At 45.5% G+C, this 27,784-nt stretch overlaps 1 protein-coding gene across 4 annotated transcripts in view; it reads right to left on the bottom strand.

Moving 5' to 3' along the window:
• LOC140718273 (kazrin-like) overlaps window positions 1–27,784 on the bottom strand; it is a 713,538-nt gene that overhangs the window by 63,095 nt on the left and 622,659 nt on the right. For all 4 annotated transcript variants that reach the window (XM_073031791.1, XM_073031792.1, XM_073031793.1 and 1 more), the window contains one exon: window positions 5,274–5,479. In XM_073031791.1, the coding sequence (XP_072887892.1) occupies window positions 5,274–5,479 (206 nt within the window). The remainder of the gene's footprint in view (window positions 1–5,273; window positions 5,480–27,784) is intronic.

Genomic DNA, 27,784 nt, shown 5'->3' with positions numbered 1-27,784 from the left:
GGATGTAAAACATAATGATGGAACCCACTGCAGGTTCAACCATCCCTTGGGCTCTGATTATTTACACTGATCTCAGTCTGATTACACTGGGTTTATATTCTGGAAATGTTAAAACAATCAGCAGGAACTCTCAGTGCAAGTGCTGTCTGGAAAAATAGACTATATCTATATTCCTTTCAGGAAGACTGTAGGATATCAGATCAGCTTCAGCCTCCTGTCACTGAAGGGTGTGGGTAGACTTGGCCCTCAGTGAGTAGAGTACAGCTTTAGTTCCAACCATTTTACTTAAGATGTGGTCTCTATCCCATGGTGGGGGTTTCGGTGGCCTCTGCTGTGAAGAGTGAGGAGATGGGATATCCCAGACCCTCTGAAAGAAGGGTTGGCTTAGTGCTGGCTCCCAGGGTGAGGGGGTGGGATAATCTTAGCTATAAGCAGCTCCCAGTCTAGCTGGCATGAAAGGGGCGTATGGGAGTACCAACCTTGATGAGGGGTCGAGTGGGTGCAATCCCAGTAAGGTGTTGGGGTGGTCACTCCTGAAGAGTGAGGGATTTGAGAAGGCACTCCCGCTCCCATAGAGTGAGGGGTTGGGGGTGATTACCCTCACTGAGTGAGGGATTGGATTAGTCACTGCCAGTGAGGGAGGGGTTGGGGGTGATAACCCTCAGCGAGTGAGGGATTGGAGAAGAAACTTCCTCAGAGTGAGGGGTTGGGGTGATTACCCTCAGTGAGTGAGGGATTGGAATAGTCACTTCCAGTGAGGGAGGGGTTTAGGGGGTCAATTCTAATAAGTTAGGGATTACAAGGCCACTTACACTGATAGGGCATGGGTTTAAGGTGGTCCCCTGCCCCTCACTGAGGGACTGGGCTGATCACAGCCCCAGTGAGTGAGGGGTTGGGGTGGTCTCAAGCAGTAACGGGTTGAAACAAGGATTACTGGTTGAAGTCCATTTATAGTTAAGTAAAACAGTAAAACTGACACTGAGCTCAGTGCTATAAAGGTCTTGATGTTCTACTCCACATTTCCTCTCCTCTGTACTCTTCCTACTTACTTCATCCACACTTAGTAGGATCCCATTTCCCACACAAGTACCTCAGCATGGAGATCAGCACCACCCCTCCGCCCTACAATCCACGGGAGATGAATATCTGAGCTCGATGTGGTCTTACTACCAGAATCCCCCTCACAGCCGGTGACCTTCAGTCAACTCCAGGGGTCTCAATAACTAACGACCATACATGGCAGAGAAACAGTTGAAGATGAAGTGCAATTCACAGTGCCCGCTCATCCCGTCCCTTCAATCTTCGGTAACCCTTAGCTGTTGGCTGCGTGAGTTCCCGAATATGAGAAAAGACGGGGGTTGGAGCAGAGATGGGAAGTGTTCAGATTTTTCTCTCTCTCTCTGACGTACACCATGAATCACTGTGTCCCACCAAAGGGTCAAGCCAGTTTCTGCTGCATAGGAGCCCATCTATTGGGCCACTGCAGGATACTGGAGCTTGGACATGGCTAAATATGTGGTTTTGATTTCCTGTCTCAAGTATTTCATGTTCTGGTCATAGCTTGATGCTCAAGTCCAACTGTATCAACTCAAACACAATTATCTCCACTGTACAGAGCAACTGTTACATCACTGGAGATGCTGTTCTCAGCTGGAGATGTAAAATTGATGTAAAAGACTCAGTAACACTGCTTCAAAGAGGGTCCGGTGTCCCTAGCCTTCCAGCCAATACTCATTGGTCATCAGCATCATTATTATCTTGCCTTGACTGCTATGTTCCCCACTTTAAACTATGGATGAGAGGGGGTGTGGAGGCCGACGGTCCAGGTGAAGGTAGATTGGACCAGGTAGGTGGCCAGGTTGCCATAATCAAGATGGGCCAAAGGGCCTGTTTCTGTGGTGTAGTACTTGACCACGATTCTCTGGAATACACTCAGGTGATGAGCCATGATAAAAACTGCAGTCCTTCCTTTACCATATGTTCAGAACGACAGGCGATTGACTGGGAATTTAAGCAGATCGGGGTGTCCATTTACTTTGGAGATTATCAGTGGCCATTGTGGTCACAATTCCAACCTGCACAACAAGCAGGAGCAGGCAGAGGCCATCTTCCCTTTCAAACTGCTCAAGGCCATGGCTGACATTGCTTAGGCCTCAGAATACACTCTCCCTCTGTCCCTCCATAATAAGCACAAATCCATCGATCCATCTTGGCCTGAGCCTCCATAGTGATCCAGGGAAGAGAATTCCGAAGATTCGCTGTGCTCATCTGAATCTCAAGAGGCTGCCCCTTATTCTGAGACGGTGACCTCTGATTCTGAAATCCTCGTCCAAAGCAAACATTCCGCATCCTCACAGAAGGTTTATTTTTTCCCCTCCAATGCAATCTCCTTTCATTCGTCTAGACTCCTGAGAACACTCTGTCTGCGCTTGGTGAAAAACGCCCTACTGGACTGCCAGTGCATTGAGATGCCTGTGGAGGAATGCTGCCAATTGGCACACTCCAGACTACACAAGGACGTGCTTAGGGACGCACTGAAGCAAGGGTTTGGTTGGGAAGGACCAGTGTAGGGCTCTTCTCCTACTGGGCCAGGTTGGGGGAAGGAAGCCCCTCAGTTATTGTAATAGGGATACCGCCCGAGGGAGCCACACGAGTGGTGGAGGTGCTATGGATGTGTAGGAATGTAATGCAATAGCACTGATAGCATTCATGTTGAATGTAGAGAATGTAAAGAATGGCTTATTCTTGTAAATATTTTTCTATTATGAATGGTTTATTTGGTTTAAAGAAAAAACTACCTTCCTGGAGACTATAGTCCCGTTCCAAACTGTGGCCCCCTGAGAGACGTCAAAGCTGGGTCCAGTGTGTTTGCTTTGATATTGAGGCTTTCTGTTTAAAATAACAGCAAAGTCCCTCTGCCTCTTCAATAGAACTCACCAATATCAGAGAACTGGACAAGGCTGCTATGCTTACAGCAACAGGAGCCATTCCGAGACTAAATGGAACATTATCATGTTTCTTAATAGCTCCTTCATTCCATATTTCTATCTCAGTGTAGAAATATCATTTATAAGCTAATGTCAAAATATCATTTAAAAGATAATGTGACTCATAAGGTTTCACTGAAGTACTTAAACAAGGGTGTGACATATGTAAGTATGTGAAAGGAAAGCAGTCTTTACAGTAAATGTTCTGGTGTTAATGAGTACTGGCTGAGTGATTAAATGGACAGGATATAGGATATTGGAACATTTAAATTGCCTTGGCAACAGAACTGCTGCAATAAAATACCAAACATTGCTTTAAATTGTTCAGACTCTACAGAAAGCTCCCTCCGTATTGAAGGTAATGGGAGCAGCTCCTGAAGGCTACCTTCTGCGCCAATGGCTTATTAATCCCCCGCTCTCCCGGGACACAAAGGACGGCTGCTGGAGGCAAAGGAACCCAAAGGCTTCTTTCCCACTGCCACTGCAGCAGGCCCGTCAATCACCGGGCCAGAGACTGGCAAACGTAATGAGGAGAGAGAGGGGAGAAAAGAGTCTTCAGCATCACAGACAGAATGGGAATTTGTATGAGGATTTTTAATCACGGGCCTTTATATAATCTGGGAGGTGATGAACTGGATGTTCAATGCAAAATGTGACAATGGTTCAGATATGTATACGGTCCTCATTTAGATTCAGATATGGAAGGTCTTTAGGGTGATCCCAGACTATTCATGCTTAATTAACAATCACTCCTGCTCCGTCCCTGCAGTTAAATGAGTCCAAGAGGAGAAACCTCTCCAAAGTCACTTACACTAGGGTGGCTCGACTGACTCATACGTTGTATTCCTCTCGTTTCAGCACAGTGAACTGGGTCAAATGCTGGCGAGAGAGAATACTGATGTTTAACACCAACAACCAAGGACTAATTTCTATTCCTAGCTGTACAGCATTCTCACCCATATGTTCAATACTTTAATTGCATTTCCAGGAATAATCCTCAAAACTTTTTAAAACTTTTTCAGAATCAAGGCGATGCTGGTCTACCCCTGTTCATAACTGGGAAAGTAGTGGTGAGCCACAGTATGTACAACTGTAGTTCTATCGGGAAGATGCTCCTCCAGCTGGGACAGGTGTTCCAACACAACCCCATTGAAGGACAAGATATTTTCCAAGTCAGAATAGTGCTCAGTTTGAAGAGGAATCTGCAGTTAGTGGTGTTCCCAAGCACCACATTCTCAGGAAGAGGCGATCTTCCCTTTCAAACTGCACAAGATCATTGTTTAAACCTCAGAACACTATCCCTCTGATCCCATGTCTTTAATGATGATAGAGGTAATGGATTTGGAGGTGCCGTTGGATTGGCCAAGGCAAGTGATTTCAGTGCTTTGTGTAGATTGGCCATTGTGAACATCACTTGGACATGTTGCCTAATCCACTCACCTCGTGCAACCTTTCAGTATGGAGCAAAATTAAGAACTGTGCCTTGTGCCTGTCTGCAGTTTGTCACGTTTGTTCCAGCTCTTCCATGCATTTTCCACAGTTGTGTACAAAGGTCCTTAGATTTTCATGGTGACGTCATGTGGAAGACCCCTGTAAAGCTGAATCTCTTTCACGAAAGTCGGCAATTGAGACCACCTTCTGCATTAGTCCGAGGGAACGCACCTTAACTGGCCTTGAGTTCCAATCGCCACCCCTCTCCCTTTTGCCACGCGATGCCCCTTCCCCTGTACCCCTTTAACTTTGATGTTGTTTGAGACATGTGGAGCTGTTGCTACTGACCTGTTTATCCAGAGGCCCAGGTTCAAATCTCTGGATTGTGCAAAACAGCTCTTGGCCTGAAAAATAACTGCAAGATCCTGCCTGGTTGACTAACCATTTTCAGCAGAGGAAATCTCCTCCATCTACACCTAATCTGGACTATATGTGATTCCAGTCCCACTCTGTGTAGTTGAATTTCAAATCTCTCTTAATGAAGGGAAATACATAAATATTGATCTTGCCAGCAATTCCCACATCTCAAAAAATGATTAACGCTCTCCCCTCATCACACCTGGACTCCGTCCTGATACTTCTCATGCGGATGGGATTACTCCTGCAACCCTCACTTCCCAACTGAGTTGCTGACCCTTGATGTCCTGACCTGATCTTCAAGGCCCAGGCGTCATACCTTTGGTTTTGGGTGCAATTGGTATTTGTCTCACATAAAGTTGCCTCACTGCGTTGGAACCCAACACAGTGGATTGTGGAAGAATTTCACAATGACTGATACGGGGATTGTTCCCTTACCTTTCCACTTTTGACATTCTCCGTGCAAGACTTGATGTACATTGGCATCGCCATGACAACCTCCAGCCAGGCCTGTACAGTACCCGCCTTCCACTGAGACATCGGCATGGTCCTTGCAATCTCCACCTGCTGCAACCTGTCCAGATGCTCATCGCCCTCAGACAAGCTGAGGCTCAGGTTTGTGGGGCTGGACAGACCATCAGAATCTGTAGCGAAGAGAAATGATGGCATCAGCAGAGTCTCAGGACACTAAGCTTCAAATTCCCTTATGGTTTTGTACTGATATGCCATCTTATCTTTACATTTTCTTTCAGTTAAAAAAGTTTGGATGAATTCCTGTAATTTCCCCCTCCCCCTTCCATCTTCTTCTGTTCCCCACTCTAGCCTCTTACCTCTTCTCCTCTCCTGCCTCCCTGCCTATCACCTCCCCCTGGAGCTCCCCCTCCTTACCTTTCTCCCATGGTCCACTCTCCTCTCCCATCAGATTCCTTTTTCTCCAGCCCTTTGGCTTTTCCACCTATTATCTCTCAGCTTCTTACTTTGCCCTCCCTCCCCCACCCACCTGGCTTCACCGATCACCTTCCAGCGTGTCCTCCTTTCCCCCACCTTTTTATTCTGGCACTTTCCCCCTTCCTTTTCAGACCCGCTGAAGGGTCTTGGCCCGAAATGTCCACTGTTTATTCACTTCTGTAAATATTACCTAATCTGCTGAGTTCCTCCAGCATTTTGTGTCTGTTGCTCTGGGAATTCCAGCATCTGCAGAATCTCTTGTGTTGAATTCAGGGAGCTGAGGCATATTGTTAATATTGTTATAGGAACACCAGGAATAGCGCCGCCCACTCAGCTTCTGGAGCTTGTCCTGTCATTCACTAAATCGTATCTGATCTGTCTTCCAGGCCAATACACTCATCCTTAATCCACTCTTGTCTACCCAATGAAACCATGAGATTTCCCAAACTCCCGGTACCCATACAGGCTTCCGAGCTTCCACTACTCCTTCTGCGGAAAACATCCTCCTGATTTGGCCCAGCTCCAACTAGCTTTGCATTGTGTCATCGCAGGAAGCCAGCAAACTTTCCATTCCCGACACAAATAGAATGCAACGAACGGCGGTAAAAGAAAACTGTGCCAGCTCCGTAGTGGGAGAGGCGCTGAGCTGGTGTGAGGAGTGTGTGGTAGAGATAGTCATAAAGTGCATGACAGGGAGACCCAGTGTGCTTGTTCCGATTTTGTTCGTTCTTTGTGCGGGGACGAGGGACTTGGGGGGTTGATGATCACGCTGCTGTTCTTTTCTTTCTTGCTTTTGTGGCTATCTGGAGGAGGAGGATTACAGAGTTGTGTACTCCGATAATAAATGAATCCTTGAATCTTTTTTGACAGGAAGTTTCTACTGCATTGAATCCTTTTGCTATTTGGAACAGCTTGACTGGGTTAATACCAACTTCCATTGAAACGCCACTTCTGACATATCAGAGGAAGACCAGAGAAACGTTGTTCAGTTGGTCTGTATTCATGTTGAATGGCAATTAATCTGCACTTGAACTTGAAATGGCTCAAGGTCTTCCATAGGAGGGCTACAAACATAAAGTATAATATTGAATCACCTAAGAAGGTGAGGTATGAAGCCCGCTCCCCAGGCTTGTTAGCCAGCTCCGCTAACAGCCACTGGCCTCAGCGGTGAGGAAGCCAGCTTACATCTAGGGTTGGTACGATCTGGGTCCCATTAAACCGATGTTGGATGTTTGACTGATGGAACTCCGGTTTGGGCAAATGCTATAGAAGCTCTGCTCATACACAATTGACGGTCAGCAAGAAATAACAAATTGTACACCGCATAATGCTATAAAGACAGTACGCTTGCAAATTTCAGCTTTATTGAACAGTTAGTAAGAAAAAGGAAAGGGAGAAAGAAATAAAAGGGCCATTCCAGTTAACCCAGTTCAAATGTGCAAGTTTGAGCTTTTCAGTCACATGCTGGACCCATGGTCTGCGTGAAAGACCACACCACCTTCCGATCTTTGCTCAAAATCCGTCTCGAACCAATAGGCTCTTCCCCTGGGAGTCTTAGCCCTCCCTCCATGGAGCCATTCATCTGCACAAAGCACCTTGTGCAACAGGGACGGCATCCTCACCCTTCTTCCCTACTGTCCTCTCACAGCTCCCACCAAAAAGAACCCCCACCCCCCCAAACCAGACTACTGTCCTCTCACAGCTCCCACCAAAAAGAACCCCCACCCCTCCAAACCAGACTACTGTCCTCTCACAGCTCCCACCAAAAAGAACCCCCACCCCCCCAAACCAGACTACTGTCCTCTCACAGCTCCCACCAAAAAGAACCCCCACCCCCCCCAAACCAGACTACTGTCCTCTCACAGCTCCCACCAAAAAGAACCCCCACCCCTCCAAACCAGACTACTGTCCTCTCACAGCTCCCACCGAAAAGAACCCCCACCCCCCCAAACCAGACTACTGTCCTCTCACAGCTCCCACCAAAAAGAACCCCCACCCCCCCAAACCAGACTACTGTCCTCTCACAGCTCCCACCAAAAAGAACCCCCACCCCCCCCAAACCAGACTACTGTCCTCTCACAGCTCCCACCAAAAAGAACCCCCACCCCCCCAAACCAGACTACTGTCCTCTCACAGCTCCCACCAAAAAGAACCCCCACCCCTCCAAACCAGACTACTGTCCTCTCACAGCTCCCACCGAAAAGAACCCCCACCCCCCCAAACCAGACTACTGTCCTCTCACAGCTCCCACCAAAAAGAACCCCCACCCCCCCAAACCAGACTACTGTCCTTCTGAAAACTCTTCCCCACGATCCCGATTGGCTGACTCACGTTCCTGAGTTGGACAACGAATCCTTATCTTAGCCGAAGCCAAAACATGCTTTCCGGCGTGGCATAGCGCTTTACAGAAAATTGCTAATAATGAAATACCTACCGCATAGCATTGCAGGTCGAAAACCTAGTGGTTGGACTTTAATAAGCAGGAGCCTCAACCATGTCTGATCAAGACCCCTCGTCACAACACACTTCCTTTTTCTGTCGTATGTACTAAATGCTTGTGCTCCATCCTTCCTCTGTCAACTAGTGTTTGATAAATTGTGAACATTCTACGTTATAGTGTTCTAACGGTCCAGAAGTCTCCCATTCAATCAACAGCCTCTGCTGAGCTACCAGAGGTTAGCTGAAATGATGGTGGTGGTCCATCATATCCCATGAACTTGAAAGGGCTTAGTCAGGAGTAGCCAGTTACAATGAGCAAACTTTCTGATTCCAACACAAATAGAATATACTGAATGGTGGTAGAATAAAACTGTGTTAGCTCCATAGTGAGGGAGGCACAGAGGCAGTGTAGGGAGTGTGTTGTAGAGACAGGTGACATTGAGCATAGAGGGAACTTAGAAGAGATATTACAATTCCACAGGGGAAGATATGAGTTCATGGTCTTGAGGGAAGTGTGAATAGGCTGAAGACTGATAGTCAGAAAGTTAGAAGACAGAGTCAGAATAAATAGGAATTTTTCAGACTGGAAGGATGAAGCTAGTGGAGTGCCCTCAATGATCCGGAGGAGGGATTGAGGGCAGAGTGTGAGGTATCCAAATGTGCCAGCAAAAGGCATGATATGATGAGTATGTTTGGAATTTGCAACAAGTTATGAAGTAAGTGGTAAAGAAATTTGGTGAATAGGATTTAATGAGAGAAAATGTGAGGTCACACATTTCAGTACGAGGATTTAAAGGCAGGCTATTATCTAAATGGAGAGAAATTGCAAATGAGTGAAATACAAGAGGGATCTAAATTTCTTGTGCATGAATCAGAAATATTTTGCGGGGATGTGGTTATAAAGATAAATGCAATATTGGTCTTTATTACAAAGGGCTTAGAGGTTAGACATAGAGAAGTATTTTTTATAATTGTACTGGGGATTGGTGAGGCCACACATGCAGTACTGTGCTCCATTGTGGTCCCCTTATTTAAGAAATTATTTATTGGCATTAGAGATTAGCCAGGTTAATTACTGAAATGAGAGGATTCCTCTCTCATGAGTGGCTGAAGAGTTGGAACTGTATTATTTCGGATTTAGAAGGATGAGGCGTGATTTGATTGAAACAATGTATATACAAGGGTGGATGTCGAGATGTGAATTAGTCTAGGAGGGGCTGGTTACTCGATAATGGGGTGGTAATTTAAAATCAAGGTGTGTAGGAATTACCTTTTCTCAGACAGTGATGAATCTCTTGAAATCTGTACCCTGAAGGGTGTAGAGGTTAAGTCATTAGAAGTATTTTAAAGAGGAGGGAAAAAAAAGTTTTGGAAGTTCTGGGAATTGAGGGCTATAGGGAAGTGGTACCGAGGCGGAGCTGGAAGTCTGGGGCAGAGCAGCCGTGATTGTAATGAGTGGCCCAGACCGGCTCCGATCTTGTGTAATAGAGCAGAGTAACAGAGTCTAGGAAATCAAACAGGAGAGTTCTAGCAGGGGAGTAACAGAGTCTAGGAAATCAAACAGGAGAGTTCTAGCAGGGGAGTAGGGCATACGGTGAGTGGAATAATGTAGTTTCAGAGGGGTTTGAGGTGTGGTACAGAAGATCGGTTTTCAATGGAGATGGACTACTGCAATAACTGGGTGTCAGGAGAAATCAGGAGGAGGAAGCCAAGCACTGAAGTAGTACAGATTCATATTGCAAAGTGACAACAATTATTTTTTTCAGCGTGGGTTCAAAGAAAGGACAAAATAGAACAATCTCCATTAACTCAAATGTATGTGCAATACTTTTGCGCTGTTGCCACTGGAAAAATACAATAGCAATGCAAAATGCAGTTAACTCAAACTAATAATGGCCAGAGAGTCTGATAAACCATGTGTGTGTTTGACTGAGGGAGAACCACTAGCCAGGAGACAAGGGAGGAATATTCAGAGATGAATGATCGGCTGGTCAGTGGCCACAGGTGACATGGATCCACGTCTTATCCAATTGTCGAGGCTCTAGCCCTCTCAAAACTCCTTGGATGTAGTAAAATGTCTAAAAATGCCTCATTTCTTTGTGCTGCACTGGATCTGGAGTAACAATTAATTTGTTCTCCTTTACACGAGCATAAAGGAAATGACATTAAACAGTCGTGGATCGGAGCAAAACTAGAGGTGAAAAACCAGTCACACAACGAGAAGACACAAGGACAGGTGGCCAAAGCCGTCCAGGGAGGAAAAGGCTGAAACAACTGAGGGGTGGGCCATGACTGACTACAGGCGAGGAAGCGAAGGTGCACAATTCTGACTTCTTGCCTCTGTGACTCTAATTACACGTTGTGGGCTGAAACACGCAAGCACGAGCCAAGTAATGCTTCCGGTGTGGAGCGACAAAAGCACAAAATGCTAGCGGAACTCAGCAGTCGGGCAGCATCCATCGGGAGGAACAAACAGTTGACGTTTCAGGTTGAAACCCTTCATCAGGGCCGGAAAGGAAGGGGAAGAAGCCAGAATAAAAAGGTGGGGGAGGGGGATCGAGTCTGGGTGAGCACTGGAAGAGTCTAATAACAGCAGAGATCACAGAGGGGGAGCAGTGAGAGAGGGTCTCACTGAGCTCCCATCGAAGGGAAGGGGCGGGCAGGTACATCTGCTGTATACGGCAGGTTCCAGCTGAGAGGGAAGCAACTTGTTCATCTCACACACAGAACTAAAATGACAGGAAACACTCATCAGATCAAAAGGATGTAAGAAATAGGTTACAAGATTATGAAACGGTCCACTAGTATGATAAGATGGACTCCTGACCTTGCAATCTACCTCACAAATAAAAACACAGAAAACCTACAACACAATACAGGCCCTTCGGCCCACAAAGCTGTGCCGAACATGTCCTTAACTTAGACATTACCCAAGGTTACCCACAGCCCTCTATTTTTCTGAGGTCCATGCACCTGTCCAGGAGTCTCTTAAAAGACCCTATCGTATCCGCCTCCACAACCATCGCCAGCAGCCCATTCCATGCACTCACCACTCTGTGTAAAAAAAAACCTACCCGACAACTCCTCTGTACTTTGTTGTTTACATGGACTGCATCTTTTCTGAAGCTGTGAGACTTTATTCTGCATTCTGCTATTGCTTTACTTTGTTCTACCCCAAGGCACTGTGTAATGATCTGATTTGTATGAAATGTATGCAAGACAAACTCTATCTGGGTACATGTGACAGCAATAAACCAATTATAATTCCAAAAGAGTAACCAGAGTACATTTCCATGAGATCATCTCTCACTTCAAATTCAACAGAGTTCAGGCATAGACTGCTCAGTCTCTCATATAATGAACCAGCAACTCCAGGAATTAGTCGATTGAACCCTCACTTCAACCCCTCCAGAATTCACGTTATCCTTCATTATAAACACTAGAAAGTCTGAAAATGCTGGAAATTCAAAGCAACACACACAAAATGCTGAAGGAACTCAGCAAGTCAGGTAGCATCTATGGAAATGAATAAACAGTCAATGTTTCAGGCCAAGAGACTTCTTCAGAACATCCTGAAGAATTTCAATAGATGCTGCCTAACTTGCTCAATTCCTCCAGCATTTTGTGTGTGTTGCTTATCATTCATTAGGCAGGAAGATTCTACCTGCGCAAAAAAGTTCCACATGTGGTCTCACCAGGGCCCTGTGTAGCTGTAGCAAGATCTCTTTACTTTTCTTTTTCCCTGACATTTGATGTGTGCTAACCAACCTCTCAATGATGAGCGTGCAAGGAACACCAAAGTCCTTGAATGCTCATATCTTTCAAACTCTCACCATTTAATAACCACTCCTCCTCTCTGTTTTTCTGTCCCATATGACCTCATTCTTTCACAATCCTCATACCAAGCCCTGGCCCATCCACTTAGCCCCAGTATAACCCACCAAAGACTCTTTACAATCACAGTCCAGACTGTATTCAAGAGAGAAAGCTAAGATCTGAGCCCATGACTTCTTGTCAAATCTCTGAGTATCCAGAAAATGCTAGCATTACCTTTGCCTGCACAAATGCCTTGGGGCCAGCTGATTGACTCCAGTATCTGTTCTCTTTTCCTGTTCCATTTTATGGCCTTGTGTAATGCAGCATTGGAAGGTGCATCTGGCTCCATGGACAACATCTGTATTGTATTCTTTTCAGCATGGTCTTGCCCTCATTTTTAGGTGAGGACATGCTGAGGAGTGAGGTTAGGATTAATTTTATACTTTCAAGATCTGTTGTTACACAAGCAAGGCGGTGGACAAACCCAAGTGCAGGAACACGGGCATGGAGGCAGAGTCAGGAGGCATTATTAGCATAGCAAGCATGGAGTCGGTATCCAGGAGCAATGCTAGACCTAGAACTGGCGGTCCCAAGAACCATGAATCAAGGTTACTCACACCAGAGTCAACCAACAAACTGGCTCACAGGGTTTTTATACTGCATTTGCTGATGGAAAGCAGGTGCTTGTAGTCAGTGGAACCTGGGAATGATTGGAACTAAATGAGGTGATTGAGGCCCAATTCCTGAGGTAAATAGCCAGGTGGGCGATTGTCAGAAGGGACCATGACATCTGTATGTTCCCACCTAAGCCATCCTGACTGTCCCTGAATGCCGTTGACAGTCTGCGATGGAAACACCAAAGCCCAGGAACAAAAATGTCTATATTGAAAGTGGTAGATACAGCCAAGCCCATCACAGCAAAAGCTCTCTCCGCCACTGAGAACATTCACATGGAGTGCTGTCATGAGGAAACTGCATCCATCATCAAAGACTCTCACCATCCAGGCTGTGCCCTTTTCTCATCACTACCATCGGGGAGGAACTACAGAACTTTAGGCCCCACTCACCAGGTTCAGGAACAGTTATTACCCTAAACCAATAGGCTCTTGAATCAGCATGGACAATTTCTGTTCTGAACTGATTCTATAACCTACATGTACGACAAGCTGGAGGAACTCAGCAGGTCGGGCAACATCTGTGGAAACGAGCAGTCAATGTTTCGGGCCGAGACCCTTCGTCAGGACTGAAGAGGGAGGGGGCAGGGGCCCCATAAAGAAGGTGGGGGAAGGGTGGGAAGGAGAAGGCTGGTAGGTGCCCTTACCCCCTCCCTCTTCAGTCCCGAGGAAGGGTCTCGGCTTGAAACGTTGACTGCTCGTTTCCACGGATGCCGTCCGACCTGCTGAGTTCCTCCAGTGTGTTGTACGTGTTGCTTTGATCCCAGCATCTGCAGTGCACTTTGTGTCTATAATCTACAGACTTGTGTTCAATACCTTCACAACTCGTGTTCTTAGTATTATTTTTATTTGCACAGTTTGCCTTCTTTTGCACACCGGTTGTTTGTCAGTCTTCGTCTGTTTATGCATAGTTTTTCATAAAATTCTATTGTGTAAATGCGAGAAAATTAACCTCAGCGTTGTAGATGGTGACATATATGTAGTTTGATACTAAATTTACTTTGAACTTTGAACTTGAAAGATGGCAGTGGGCTGCCTCATTGAAATGCAGCCTTCTTGTGAAGGTACTCTCATGGCACGGGGATTTCCAAGGTTTAGGCCCAGCAAAGATGAAGAAGAAGAAGAAAGCCCTTAACTCTGAGTGGAGTCATCAGGATGTCGTCGTGACAGCGTTTTTTTAGCAGGCTTTCTTGTTTTTACGAGGCCGAGTTGCTAGCTCGACGCTCAGCCCAGCACGAATGGAAAGCGTGCAAGGGAGCCGGCTGGATTCGAACTCGGGAGCCTTCGCTCCAAAGTCTGGCGCTGATGCCACCACGCCGCCAGCCAGCTAGCAAAGATGAAGCAGCAACAATATATTTGGGTATAGCGGTTAGTAGAACGTTTTACAACACAGTCGACTTGGGTTCAATTCCCACCGCTGCCTGTGAGGAGTTTGTACGCTCTTCCCTTGACCGTGTGGGTTTCCTCCAGGTGCTCTGGTTTCCTCTCACAGTCTAAAGACGAACTGGTTAACAGGTTAATTGGTCATAGTAAATTGTCCTGTGATTATTTTAGGATTAAATGAGTGGGTTGCTGGTCAGCAAGGCTCGAAGGGCCAGATGGGCCTAGTTCACACTGTGTGTCCATAAATAACGATAAGATAAATATTTGCAGTTTATAGTGGCGTGTGATTTGAAGGGGAATCTGAAGGTGGTGGTGCCTCCAAGCACATGCTGTCTTTGTCCTTGTACTATCTCAGCGACCTTGTGATAATGAAATGATGGCATGCAAAAACAAGTTTTCCTCTGTACCCCAGTACAAAAATAAATCAATTTACCAATTTACCTCTCAGGTCGTAGAGTTCCAAGACTCAGGAGATGCATTTGGAGTAGACTAGGCCTATTAATTGGGCAGGTGGGGCTCATCAGCCTTGGACGGCAGGCCGCCAAGGAAAAGGAAAATTCTGCTTTTAAACCTCCGCTGCCTTGCGGCTATACCCACCCGTGGGAAAGGCTTCGAGAGTAAACCGCGAGGAAGAAATCTGGAGCCGGGTTCCCTAAGGCAGTTTGATGCTGGTTACAACTTCACTCAGGCAACCTCTGCGACGACACTGGTGCCAAACTGTATCGGCGCCTGCCCTTTCCTTGGACTACATCAGTGATGCGGAGAGGGGAACCCACTGCATGGGCAGTAGCTGGTTCTTCAAATCTTCCCACCCAGGCTTGCACCCTAGAGAGGACACAGACCACCAGAGGGGCAAACCCATGATCGCCTGGGATTGACGGCTTCCTCCAACAAGGCCTATTAAACTGACAGTATTTGCTAGTTCTAAGCTCACTCCCAAGACAGCAGAGAGATGATGTGTATCATTATCACACACCAAGTGCATTGCTCACATCATACACCTTGACTGAAGTCTGAGAGAACCAGTTAACAGTATCCTAAAGGTATGTTATTCATGTTTTAATTAAGTTTTTATTTGAAAGTTTATACCAGTCCACATAGCTTCAGCTATCTTTCTTGTTTTTACTAAACAGAATAGATTCTATTCATCAAAGTACCCACTGTCTCTAAATCAATCACTTTTAAATCCTTTGCTAATGGAAAATCCATTCCCACACAGAGGAAATGTCCCTGTTATAATCTTTTAGCCACATTGCATTTGGATTTCAATCACCACATTTCCGAATTCTGGTGATTAGATGTTAATTGTCGTGGAGAGTTTGCAGGGATGAGATTACAGCGGTGACAGGCTGAGACCAGGATCACAAAGCAACTGTGATCTCTGCTCTTTTTGATCTGGCTTTGCTGATCTTGGGCTGGAGCACATCCACATGAAACGATGTCGTAGAAAAGCAGCATCCATCATTAAAGATCCTCACCACCCAGGCCAGGCTCTTTTCTCATTGCTGCCATCAGGTAGAAGGTACAGGAGCCTCAGGACTCACACCACCAGGTTCAAAAACAGTTACTACCCCTCAGCCATCAGCACTTGAACAACAGGGAATAACTACACTCATTTAAGGACTCTTTTATCCTGTTATTTCAAACTTGTTATTTATTGCTATTTATTTATTATCTGCATTTGCCTCGCTCGTTTATAGTTTACAGATCCTGTTTACAGTTACTCTTCAAAAGATTTGCTAAGTACGCCCACAGAAAAGGAATCTCAGGGTTGTATGTGGTGACATGTATGTATCCTGATAAATTTTACTTGGAACTTTGACGTAAGTATGAGATAGGTAAATGTACCATTAAATGCTGCCTGGGGGTTGATGTTGTTTACAGTTTTCTCTCAACAGGTACCCTATACCTCTTCTCAGCATTTCCGTCCTCAAAGATTAAAAACAATTATCAATCTTTCAGCCAGTGCAAGTGCTTTCCACACGCTACCTTTTTCCTTAATGTCACAGAACAAACTACCCCAACTCAAATCCTTGCCCACCCCTCCTGATCTGGTTTCTGCTCCTGCCAAGGCACAGGAACAGCTCTGCCAAAGTCTTTGTCCTGCTGGGTGCCTTTGTCAAAGGCACCAGTCTTGCTGGAGCTTTTGAAATGCAATTCTCCAACAACACCTTCCAATTGTCACTCAGCCTCATATACCCTGTTGTAGTCGTGACCTCTACCTTTCCATCTGCCCTACTGCCTCTAGTATGCCATAAGGATCTCTCTTCACTCACAATCTCCTCCCACTTCTCATCTACATGCAGCTTCTTGGCAAAAGCATCTGAAAACATAGTCAAAGTTTCGGAATCAGGATCAGAGCCGGGCTTAATATCACCGGCATATGTTGTGAAATTTGGTGTATTTGCAGCAGCAGTACAATGCGCTAGATAATAACAGAGAAAAAACATGAATTGCAACAAGTATGTATGTATTAAATAGTTAAATTAAATAAGTACTGCAAAAATAGAAATAAAAAAGTAGTGAGGTAGTGTTCATGGGTTCAGTGTCCATTCAGAAATTGGACGGCAGAAGGGAAGAAGCTGTTCCTGAATTGTTGAGTGTGTGTCTTCAGGCTCCTGTACCTCTACAAAGAAGCAATGCAGATGGGCCGAATGGCCTAATTCTGCTCCTATGTCTTATTGTCTTACGGTGATTGGAGTATTAATATGCTAAACAGGGCATGACTTGGGTGATGTAGGTCCTTAATGATGGAAGCCGTCTTTTTGCGGCGTTGTTCCTTGAAGATGTCCTGGACACCACAGAGGCCCGTGCCCGTGATGGAGCTGACTCAGTTTACAATTCTCTGCAGCTTACTCTGATCCTGTGCCATTGCCACAGCCACACACCACCACCCCCCTAAACCAGACGGTGATGCAGCCAGTTAGAATGCTCTCCGTGGTACGTCAGTAGAAATTTTGCGAGTGTTTTTGGTGACATACTAAACCCCTCAAATTCCTCCTGCAATACAGCTGCTGTCGTGCCTTCTTTGTAGCTGCATTGATACGTTGGGTCCAGGATAGATCCTCAGAGATATTGACATCCAGGAACTTGAAATCGCTCACACTTTCCACTTCCGATCCTTCTATGAGGACTGGTGTGCGTTCCTTCGTCTTACCCCTTTCTGAAGTCCATTTGTACAATGGCAACAGCTTGTCCTTTCTCTCTACCCTCTCACAGCACCAGTCCCCAAACACTCTCTAAATTGTGAGTCTGCTTCCCTGACATCCAGATCAAGTTGAACTGACATTTTCCTGAACGAAATATTGGGAGTTCCAAAGCGGTTGCCTTTGAACAAAACCCTGACCACACCTCTCGTCCCAGCAACTGGAAATGAGCCGCCTGCACATTACTGAGGGGAGAACATGTTCACAAATCCAAGGTTATACCCTTGTTGGCCTACACTCATTACCAATTAAGTACAACTTTATTTTAAAGTTTAACATCCCACCTTTCAAACTTTAATTTATTAATTTATAGGATGACATGAAGAAAATATAGAAAAATTAGCCTTATTTGTCACACGCACTTCGAACCATACAGTGAAATACATTGTCTGCGTAGAGGATATGCCAGGCAGCCCACAGTGTCACTATGCTTCCAGCGGCGACATAACAACGCTAACAACTTACTAATTCTAACTGGTACATCTTTGGAAAGTGGGAGGAAACCAGAGCACCCAGAGGAAACTACGCGTGTTCATGGGGAGAAGGTACAAACTCCTTACAGACAGCGGTGGAATTGAACCCCAGTCTTACAGCTGGGGCTGTAAAGTGTTGAGCTAACTTCTACGCCGCCGTGCCACTCACAAGATCGGTGCTTGTTGCCATCCCTAACTGTGCCTTTTTTTTAAAAAATGGCCTTGACCCACCTTCTTGAGTCATTGTAGTTCTTCTGGTGAACGGCCTTCCACAGAGCCTTTGGGTAAGGAGATTCAGAAGCCAGACCCGACGACGATGAAGGAACGGGGATACATCCCTAGTCAGGATGATGTGTCACTTGGAGGGAAGATGGTAGGTGACGTATTCTCCAGTGCCTGCTGCCCATGGTCTTCACCTCAGAGGCAGAGGTTGTGTGTTTGGGAGGCACTGTTAGACAGAGCTTTGCAAATAAGTACAGAGAATTCTCCAGGTTGTACACGCTGCCACCATTCGGCAGTGAATCCTTTCATTCAGGGTGTGTTTATGGTTACTAGATTTAGGGTAAGTGGTAAAGGATTTAGAAGTGATCTAAGAGGTACCTTTTTTACCCAGAGCGCAGTGAGAACCTGGAGTACACTGCTGGAGAGAATGGTGGCAGAAGAGTCACTGACAAGATTTCAGAAGTGTCCAGGCAAGAATTTATTTCACCGAAGCATGTAAGGTTATGGGCCAAGTGTTAGAAGATGAGACTAATATAAATGGATGCCCACCAGTATTTACACTATGGGCCAAATGGCCTGTTTCAAAGCTTAAAGACTGTGATACTAAACCTCAGAAACTTGTGTTTAAAGCTTATGTGAAAACTCAACAGATTGAACATTGGATTCTTCAGTTCATGTTATGATGTGATTCTGGTTTCCAGCCGCTCCTTTTATAACCATGTAACAATTACAGCACAGAAACAGGCCATCTCGGCCCTTCTAGTCCGTGCCGAATGCTTACTCTCACCTAGTCCCACCGACCTACACTCAGCCCATAACCCTCCATTCCTTTCCTGTCCATATACCCATCCAATTTTTTTTTTAAATGACGAATTTTTATCCAATTTTTGTTGCTACTTCTGGCAATTGCAGATAATGAACACCGAGCTGAACTGAATGTGCCTGGATTCTCTCAATTTTGTGTTTTATATTCTGTGTATTCGCTCATTTTTTTTGTTACCATCTGCACAATTTGTTTTTTTTTTAATGTGTGTGGTTGGGAGGAGTTTGATGTTTTTCTTAGTACAGCTTCAGTGGGTTCCCTTTGTTTTGTGGTTGTCTGTGGGGAAGATGAGTTTCAGGGTTGGAAACTGCATACATACTTTGATTATAAATATACTTTGAATCTTTGAATTGTACTGGTGAAGATGGGTTTTAACTGTAATGCTGGTGTATGAGAACTTTTTTCGTAAACTTGTTGAAGATAAGAGGTTTGAATTTAATATCTCCAATATCACCAAGACCAAGGAGATGGTGGTGGACTTTAGGAGATCTAGGCCTCATATGGAGCCAGTGATCATTAATGGAGAATGTGTGGAGCAGGTTAAGACCTACAAGTATCTGGGAGTACAGTTAGACGAGAAGCTAGACTGGACTGCCAACACAGATGCCTTGTGCAGGAAGGCACAGAGTCGACTGTACTTCCTTAGAAGGTTGGCGTCATTCAATGTCTGTAGTGAGATGCTGAAGATGTTCTATAGGTCAGTTGTGGAGAGCGCCCTCTTCTTTGTGGTGGCGTGTTGGGGAGGAAGCATTAAGAAGAGGGATGCCTCACGTCTTAATAAGCTGGTAAGGAAGGCGGGCTCTGTCGTGGGCAAAGTACTGGAGAGTTTAACATCGGTAGCTGAGCGAAGGGCGCTGAGTAGGCTACGATCAATTATGGAAAACTCTGAACATCCTCTACATAGCACCATCCAGAGACAGAGAAGCAGTTTCAGCGACAGGTTACTATCGATGCAATGCTCCTCAGACAGGATGAAGAGGTCAATACTCCCCAATGCCATTAGGCTTTACAATTCTACCGCCAGGACTTAAGAACTTTTTAAAAGCTATTATTAATGCTTTTTGAGATAGTGATTTAGATGCATATCATATTTTTTACTGAGTTAAGTATTGTATGTAATTAGTTTTGCTACAACAAGTGTATGGGACATTGGAAAAAAGTTGAATTTCCCCATGGGGATGAATAAAGTATCTATCTATCTATAAAAGTGTGACTTTGATTCACTATTGAAAATGAGAGTGACAGTGAAAATATTTTATTACTCATTCTAGGTCTGCACTGAGATTACGACAAGCTCCTACACTCACCGGCCACTTTATTAGGTACACCTGCCCGTTAATGCAAATATCTAATCAGCCAATCACGTGGCAGCAACTCAATGCTTAAAAGCATGCAGACGTGATCCAGAGGTTCAGTTATTGTTCAAACCAAACATCAGAATGGGGAAATAAGTGTGATCTAAGTGAGTTTGACCGTGGAATGATTGCTGGCGCCAGATGAGGCGGGTTTTGAATTTCTCAGAAGCTGCTGATCTCCTGGAATTTTCATATACAACAATATTTACAGTTTACAAAGAATAGTGTGATAAACAAAAAAAAACACCCAAAAGGCAGTTCCGTGGGCAAAAGTACCTCATTAATGAGAGAGGTCAGTGAAGAATGACCAGGCTGGTTCAAGCTGACAGGAAGGAGACAGCAAGTCAAATATCCACACCCGATAACAGGAGAGCAGCTCTGAATGCACAACACATCAAATCTTGAAGTGTGGGGGCTACAGCAGCAGACGACATGAACGTACACTCAGTGGCCTCTTTATTAGGGACTGGAGGTGGCCACTGTGCGTAAAACCACAATCCCATCGCCTCTTTCAGCAAGCAAAGCACAGCCTGGAAAACTCTGAGTTGTGACTATCTTCAAGAAAGGCGACATCCACAATACAGTAACTGCAGAGTGTCTGCTACATGGCAGTTCACAGTCAGTCCTCCTCAGCTGCCTCCTCCCAGTGTCCATCACAGGACATTATGGACTTGAGCTCCACTGTACAACTCCAAGAGGAGTGCAGGGAACAGGACTTATTTCAAATTCACTAAAGGCTTTGATTCTATCAGTCAGGAACGGACCGTGAACCTCTCTTATCATGTTCAGCTGTCTACAGAAATTCATCTCCATTTTACATTTTCTTCATGGTGGCATGCAAACTGTGACCCTGACCGACTATTCTATAACAGAGCTGATGTCACCGGTGTCCATTATGACTGTACCATTGCTCCCACCGCATGCTGTGCCTCACCTCCCTGCAGGAGTGGATCTAGTCTTTAAAACTACTGGGAAAGGCCGTGGCAATTACATTCCAGGACAAAGATCACCTGACCCACAGCAGCTGAACTGCAGGTGATGCATTAGATGTGTTTGGAAGTTGAGTCCTAAGCTATTATATACTGAATCATATCATCTGCAGAAATTCTCTGATTTCTCAGCAATAGTTGGGTGTATAAAGGGAGGACAGGAGGATGAATACAGGGTCCTGGTAGAGGCCTTTGTCAAATGGTGCGAGCTGAATCATCTGCAGCCCAGCAAAGGAGATGGTGATGGACTTTAGGAAGACTAAGCCTGCACTGTTCCCTGTTACTATTGATGGTGAGGACCTACATGTACCTGGGGATGCACTTGGATGACAGACTTGAGTGGAGCACCAACACAGAGGCTGTGTACAAGAAGGGCCAGAGTTGCCTCTACTTCCTGAGGAGACTGAGGTCCTTTGGAGTATGCAGGCCTCTCCATCTTATGTTCCACCAGTACAATCTTCTATGCGGTGGTGTGCTGGGGCAATGGCATCAACACGGGTGATGCCAACAGGCTCTATAAACTGATTAGAAAGGCTGGCTCTAGAAGTCAAAATGGACACACTGGAGGCTGTGGTAGAACAAAGGACCTGACGGAAAATCCTGGAAATTCTAGACAACGTTTCTCACCCTGTGCATGCCACCTTGGCTGGACAGAGGAGCACTTTCAGTAACAGACTAAGACAACTGCGCTGCTCCATAGAGCACTATATGAGACCATTCTTACCCTCGGCCAGTCAACCTATAGCTGGGGAAGTGATGACCTCCCTCCTGTTAGACTGTTTGAGGCAACTTATTTTTTATTCATTTCTCACTTCTCTTCTATTTGTGTACTTGTAATGCTACTGTGACACGGTAATTTCCACTTTGATCAATAAAGTATCCATCTATCTTGAAGCATAGAAGAGGATGGGTCTTATAAACAAGGTCTGCAAATCAGTTATCCCCTTCCAACCCACATCACATTTGCCCCCCAATATTAAATGGAAAACGTAGACCATAACATATCGGTCGCTTTTCGGTGAAGACTGATATGGTTGAGGGGATCCAGCATCTCTTTGAACGGGTGACATGGTCAGTGTAACACTACGACAGAGCCAGCCAGCCTGTCACTGGGACAAACACGAAGGTCACCGACTTGGTGAAGTATGTACTGTGGTCTGCCGAAACTTGCTAGTTAGTTGCACGATGATAAGTCCGTAGGGAATGCCGCCACCTGACACATTCTAGGCCGCAGGACCACGAGCTGAGGGCTACCCCTACATCTGGTGCAGCCAACTCAGCTTCGTGGGGAAGGATGTAATCTGCCACGGACATCTAGTGGTCAGGTCCTGTGCAATAGCAACACCACCCCCCTCCCCAAAGAAGCTCCAGGAATGGCATGGGTGCTTTATATGTAGAGTGTATCACTTTGAAGACACTACTGATTTGCTAACACTATGAATGCATAGACTGGACGACATTATGAATGTTTTGCATTGTATATAGCTTTTTATGAATAAGGTTTTCTTTCGCCATTCTACCCATATCCCAGAGCAGTTTTCGCGGGTCCGCACTGTTTACTCAAATCTGGGGCACCCTTTTCCCTTCTGCTGAGGAGGGCAGGGAGACCCATGTTAGACCCACGAGTGTGAGCACACACTCAGGCACAGCTCTGATACCTTCCATGAAAACACAGCTTGTGAGTAAAGATGGGCAATGAGTGGATTTGGAAAAGTTCTTGGAGCCGAGCATCGCCAGTGGAGTGACACCCATCCCAACAGGAGCCGGTTCGCCAGAAGAACGAGGCTGCAGAGTGCTGAAAATACTGATAGGCATTATTCGTCTTGGACAACTTTTGTTGTCTAGACTGCCAATGGCAACTTTTCCTCGACCATGGAATTTGGCTACATTGCTACTCTGAACTGTAAGGATATCCCTGCTATTGGATGATGATTAATTAACATGTTTCCTCACACAGTGGTGTCAAGTAAACCAACCTCTCCCTCAATGTCGCAAAAACAAAGGATCTGGTTATGGATTACAGGAGGAATGGAGACAGGCTAACCCCTATTGACATCATTGGATCTGAGGTTGAGAGGGTGAACAGCTTTAAGTTCCTCGGCATAAACATCACCGAGGATCTCACGTGGTCTGTACATACCGGCTGTGTGGTGAGAAAAGCACAACAGTGCCTCTTCTACCTCAGACGGGTGAAGAAGTTTGGTAAGCGCCCCCAAGTCCTAAGAACTTTCTACAGGGGCATAATTGAGAGCATCCTGACTGGCTGCATCACTGCCCGGTATGGGAACTGTACCTCCCTCAATCGCAGAATTCTGCAGAGAGTGGTGCGGACAGCCCAGCGCATCTGTAGATATGAACTTCCCACTATTCAGGACATTTTCAAAGACAGCTGCATAAAAAGGGCCCGAAGTTCATTGGGGACCTGAGTCACCCCAACCACGGTCTATTTTAGCTGCTACCATCTGGGAAATGGTACCGCAGCATAAAAGCCAGGACCAACAGGCTCCGGGACAGCTTCTTCCACCAGGCCATCAGACTGATTAACTCCCGCTGATACAATTGTATTTCTATGTTATATTGACTGTCCTGTTGTACATACTATTTATTACAAATTACTGTAAATTGCACATTTAGACGGAGACTAATGTAAAGATTTTTACTCCTCATGTATGTGAAGGATGGAAGTAATAAAGTCAATTCAATTCTACTCACACATTTAGACTAATTTTTATCCTGAAGCTCTCAGTGTCAAAAGAAACCATGAGAAAGCATAGTGCTGAGGCACATGGCTCACTATTGGGGAACGCTACTCACACACGTCACTCACAGGCTGCTCACAATCACAACCGGAGACACACTCTTCACAGAGCGTCTCACCGTTCAGCAGCAGAGCTTTCTGCTCACTTAGCGAAGCCAGTGCTTCTCTGTAGTCAGCCAACAGTTAACCAAACGTGATTTCTTTCTTTGACGTTTATCTGAAACGGAATTAAACTCTAATCTCCAGCTGTGATAGATAAGCCAGCTGGCTCTCAGAGAAATATTAGTTATGAAGCAATATATTTTCACTCCTTGTACTGGGTTGTCAGAACCACAGTACATTCAGCCATTCACACAGTGAGTATCCAAGGGCTTGTGTTATACTTCAGATGAATAATTATCCTACCCCATATTACCCATGTACTTGCATCTGACCTCTGCAAGGGCTCGAGTTATACTTCAGATGAATAATTATCCTACCCCATATTACCCGCGTAACATGCACACAGAAGGGGGTTCTCCTCCTTATCAGGCAACTTGCTTTCTATGTGTCCGTTCTGAAGAGGAAGGAGGAGTGTGGGTTCAGATGATGGAAGTGACTTTGTGGATGAATCATGGCAAGGATATCCCAGCAGGGTGCGATTAGGAAACAGTAATCACATCATCATAAGATTTAAAGTGGTTTGAAAAAGCTCAACAAATAATGAAATGCACAATAATCAACAAGTTGAGGGCTGTCTTTCGTGAGATGTGCAGGCCTAGATGTGCGCAGTGGCAAAGGGGGTAGAGCTGCTCCCTTGTGGCCCCGGAAACCTGGGTTCGATCCTGACGTCTGCACAGTCTGTGGGAAATTTGTGTGTCCTCTTTGTGACTGTGTGGGATCGTTCCCCCCCCCCCCCCCCCCCCCCCAGAGCTTCAGTTACCTCCCATGTTCCAGGGGCATGAGGACCTGGTAGGTTAACTGGGCACTACAAATTGCTGTTAGTGCGGAGGTGAGTGGAAGATTCTTGGAGAGTTGTTGGGAAGAGTGTGAGAATAAAAAATGGGATGAGTGAAGGATTAGTGTGAACCTGTGGTCGGCACTCTGTAGGCCAAAGGGTCTGTTTCTGTGCTGAATGACTCCTTGACCCTACGACCTGATTGACTGGGGAATCAAAGGTTGGAAGTGGAAACATAACTCCACAAAGGGAAACCTTCAAAGAAAGGACAATGAGTGGTCAAAGCTGGCACAACTTGGATCATTGATGACACAAAGAACAAACTGAATCATAAGAGCTAAGTTCAACGCCGAAAGCAGAAGAGGACTGAAAGAGGAAAGTGTATGGGGAAAGATTACCAAATAACATAAAAGTGAGCTCAGAATGCTTTTATACATCTATAAATAGTGTAAAGATAGCAAATAGATGATGGTACTGAGGGTGAGGTCATGAATTTACATCAGGGTTTCCCATCTCGATTAATGGGCTAAGGGTCCTGGGCGTAAAGAGGTTGGGAACCTATGGTCCACACAGACACTTTCCATTCATCTTCATGAGAAGATGATGCTTTCCTACTGGAGGAGGCAGTGGGGAATCTAAATAAGATAAATACAGATAACTAGGAAGTATTTCAATGGTTGGTGGTGCTCAGGGTGTAAAAGTTAACCATATATTGACTTCTGAGAGAAGTGGAAACTGTTAAAGTTCTGATCCCAGCCTTACAAACAGTGCCAGAGGAGCAGAGGACTGGAATTGTCACACTCCTGTCATGATGCCAGAGGTTTTATTGGACCTGGGTGACTTCTTACGGTTCGTCCACGAAAGTTTAATTTCTTTTCTATTTTTGTCTTTTCTTTCCTTTTCAAGGTGGCTGGGGTCCTGTTGAAGTCCATGATCAGCTGCTGCACTCAAACTGAGGTTTTTCACGGCGGTGAGTTCTCAAGCTCTGAGCTTGCCGAGCGGCCTGGCGTCTTTTGATATCTCCAGGTGTGCTTGAAGACGTGCTCCTTCAACGTGCGGCCCTGTGGACGACCCGATTCCTAACCAGTGTTACCAATTGAAGCGTCGCGAGTGATTGGAACATCGAGACAGCAGTGGATGCTGTGGTCGAAGTAAGTGACGCTGCAGATTGTAACATCGAAGCAGTGAGCTTTTGGTCTCCCTCTCGCACAGGAGCGATACCTCCCCCTCATTAGTGAGAGAGCCTCTCTAAGATGTTGGGATGGACAGTAGTTTTTTGATGAACTCCAGATCATGGTCTCTGGAGGATTTTGCAGTAGAGTTCATGGTGGGAGGTGGGGGCTAATGCTTTTGCTGGAGCAAGGGGAGGGGAGATGCTTTTGCTGATGCTTGTTTGTGAGAAGGGGATGGGGGGCTTTGGGGTTTGAACGTTTTCTATCATTCATTCTTCAGGGTTTTTCCTCGGTTTTGCGAAGAGTAAGAGTCTCAGGTTGTGTACTGTACAGATTCTCCAATATTAAATTGAACCATTGGGTCTACAGGGGATCGTTTCAAATAGCGCCAAACTCAGAATTAGAAGAAAGAGGTGAGGACAATAGCAACAGACATAGAGGCAGAGAAACAGATGAAACTTAATGTAAAATGAAGTGATTTGCTTTCATAGACAGAATGAACAATGACAAGATAAATCAAATTGTACATTCTTAATGTGGCTACAGAAACCGTATCCTAGGGGTATTTGCATTGAAGCCTTTAAAAATGCTGAAAAAGTGCCAATTAAATAAGTGCCTGTGATTCTTGATCTTAGAACAAAGGCATTGAGCGAAAGAGTAAGGAAGTTTATAAAGCTCTAGACTCAGGGTGTTAGTATGTGGGCAATGGGAAAATCATCCCTCTTGAGTTTATTGATCTTGTTACTGGAGATTCAGTGTCACTGGACCCACCACTTTGATCTGACCCGAGCTTTCATTAACTCGGACCAACTCCACTTACCTACTTTGGGATCTGTGTTTATTTATCATCCGACCTATTAAGAGTGGGAGAGGGGTGCCAGGTATTGTTGGATGTTTGTGTGTGCAAGATGGGAGGGAGAAATGGTCAGGGTGTTTGGGGTAGTGTCCGTGTTTTGAATTATGTATGTGTGTGAGGGTTGGGGAGTGTTGCTTAGGGTCAGGCAGTGTATAGTGGGGCAATTTAGGGTTAATGGGGGCCTCGCTTGGGGTCAAGAGGGTTCTTTGAGTTGGGGTGCCGCTTAGGGTTCGTGTTAGGCATTGGTGCCATGTCTGGTCACCACTCTTCTGGGAAGTTGTCAAGGTCTCAGAGAAGGTCCAGTGGAGAACAGCATCAGGGACAAAGAGTGCCAGTCACACGAAGAGATTGCAGAAGCTAGCACTCTTGTCCTTGAGGAAGAGGATCCTAAAGTGAGATACGATGGGTGCCGGAAATACTGAAGAACTCTAAATAAGGAGAATCCGTGATCTCTCAATGCCTTCTTGATTATAGCTTACATCTAAATGTACCAGTTCTATTTCAGTCACTTACATGGAGCACTTTGATGAACTGTTGTAGTCCTTCTGCTGAAGGTACACAGCGAGTTAGGGATGGAGTTCCGGGATTTGGACCCAAAGATAATGTAGGAATACTGCTTTATTTGCAAGTAAGGATGATGCTTATCGTGAGGGAAGCCCGTGTCAGCCCAGGTGTTTGTGATTGTGACCGGGGACTTTTGATTGGATAATGATTTTTTTTTTTGACAGGATTTTTTACTTCCTCCTTCCGTGCCAGAGTTAAGTGCTCAGGTCTGGCTGGGATCAGAAACTCAGCTCTAAACCCAAGGCAAACTAATCTGAGTGCCCGAGAATGGCTCCTTTACTCACTGGACTAGGATCATGGTCTGTCTCAGCTTACCTCTCTTACACCACCCCCC

The sequence above is a fragment of the Hemitrygon akajei genome, chromosome 29 (genome assembly GCF_048418815.1).
Source record: "Hemitrygon akajei chromosome 29, sHemAka1.3, whole genome shotgun sequence".
NCBI classification, from domain to species: Eukaryota; Metazoa; Chordata; class Chondrichthyes; order Myliobatiformes; family Dasyatidae; genus Hemitrygon; species Hemitrygon akajei.
This window is presented reverse-complemented; position numbering and strand designations above follow the sequence as displayed.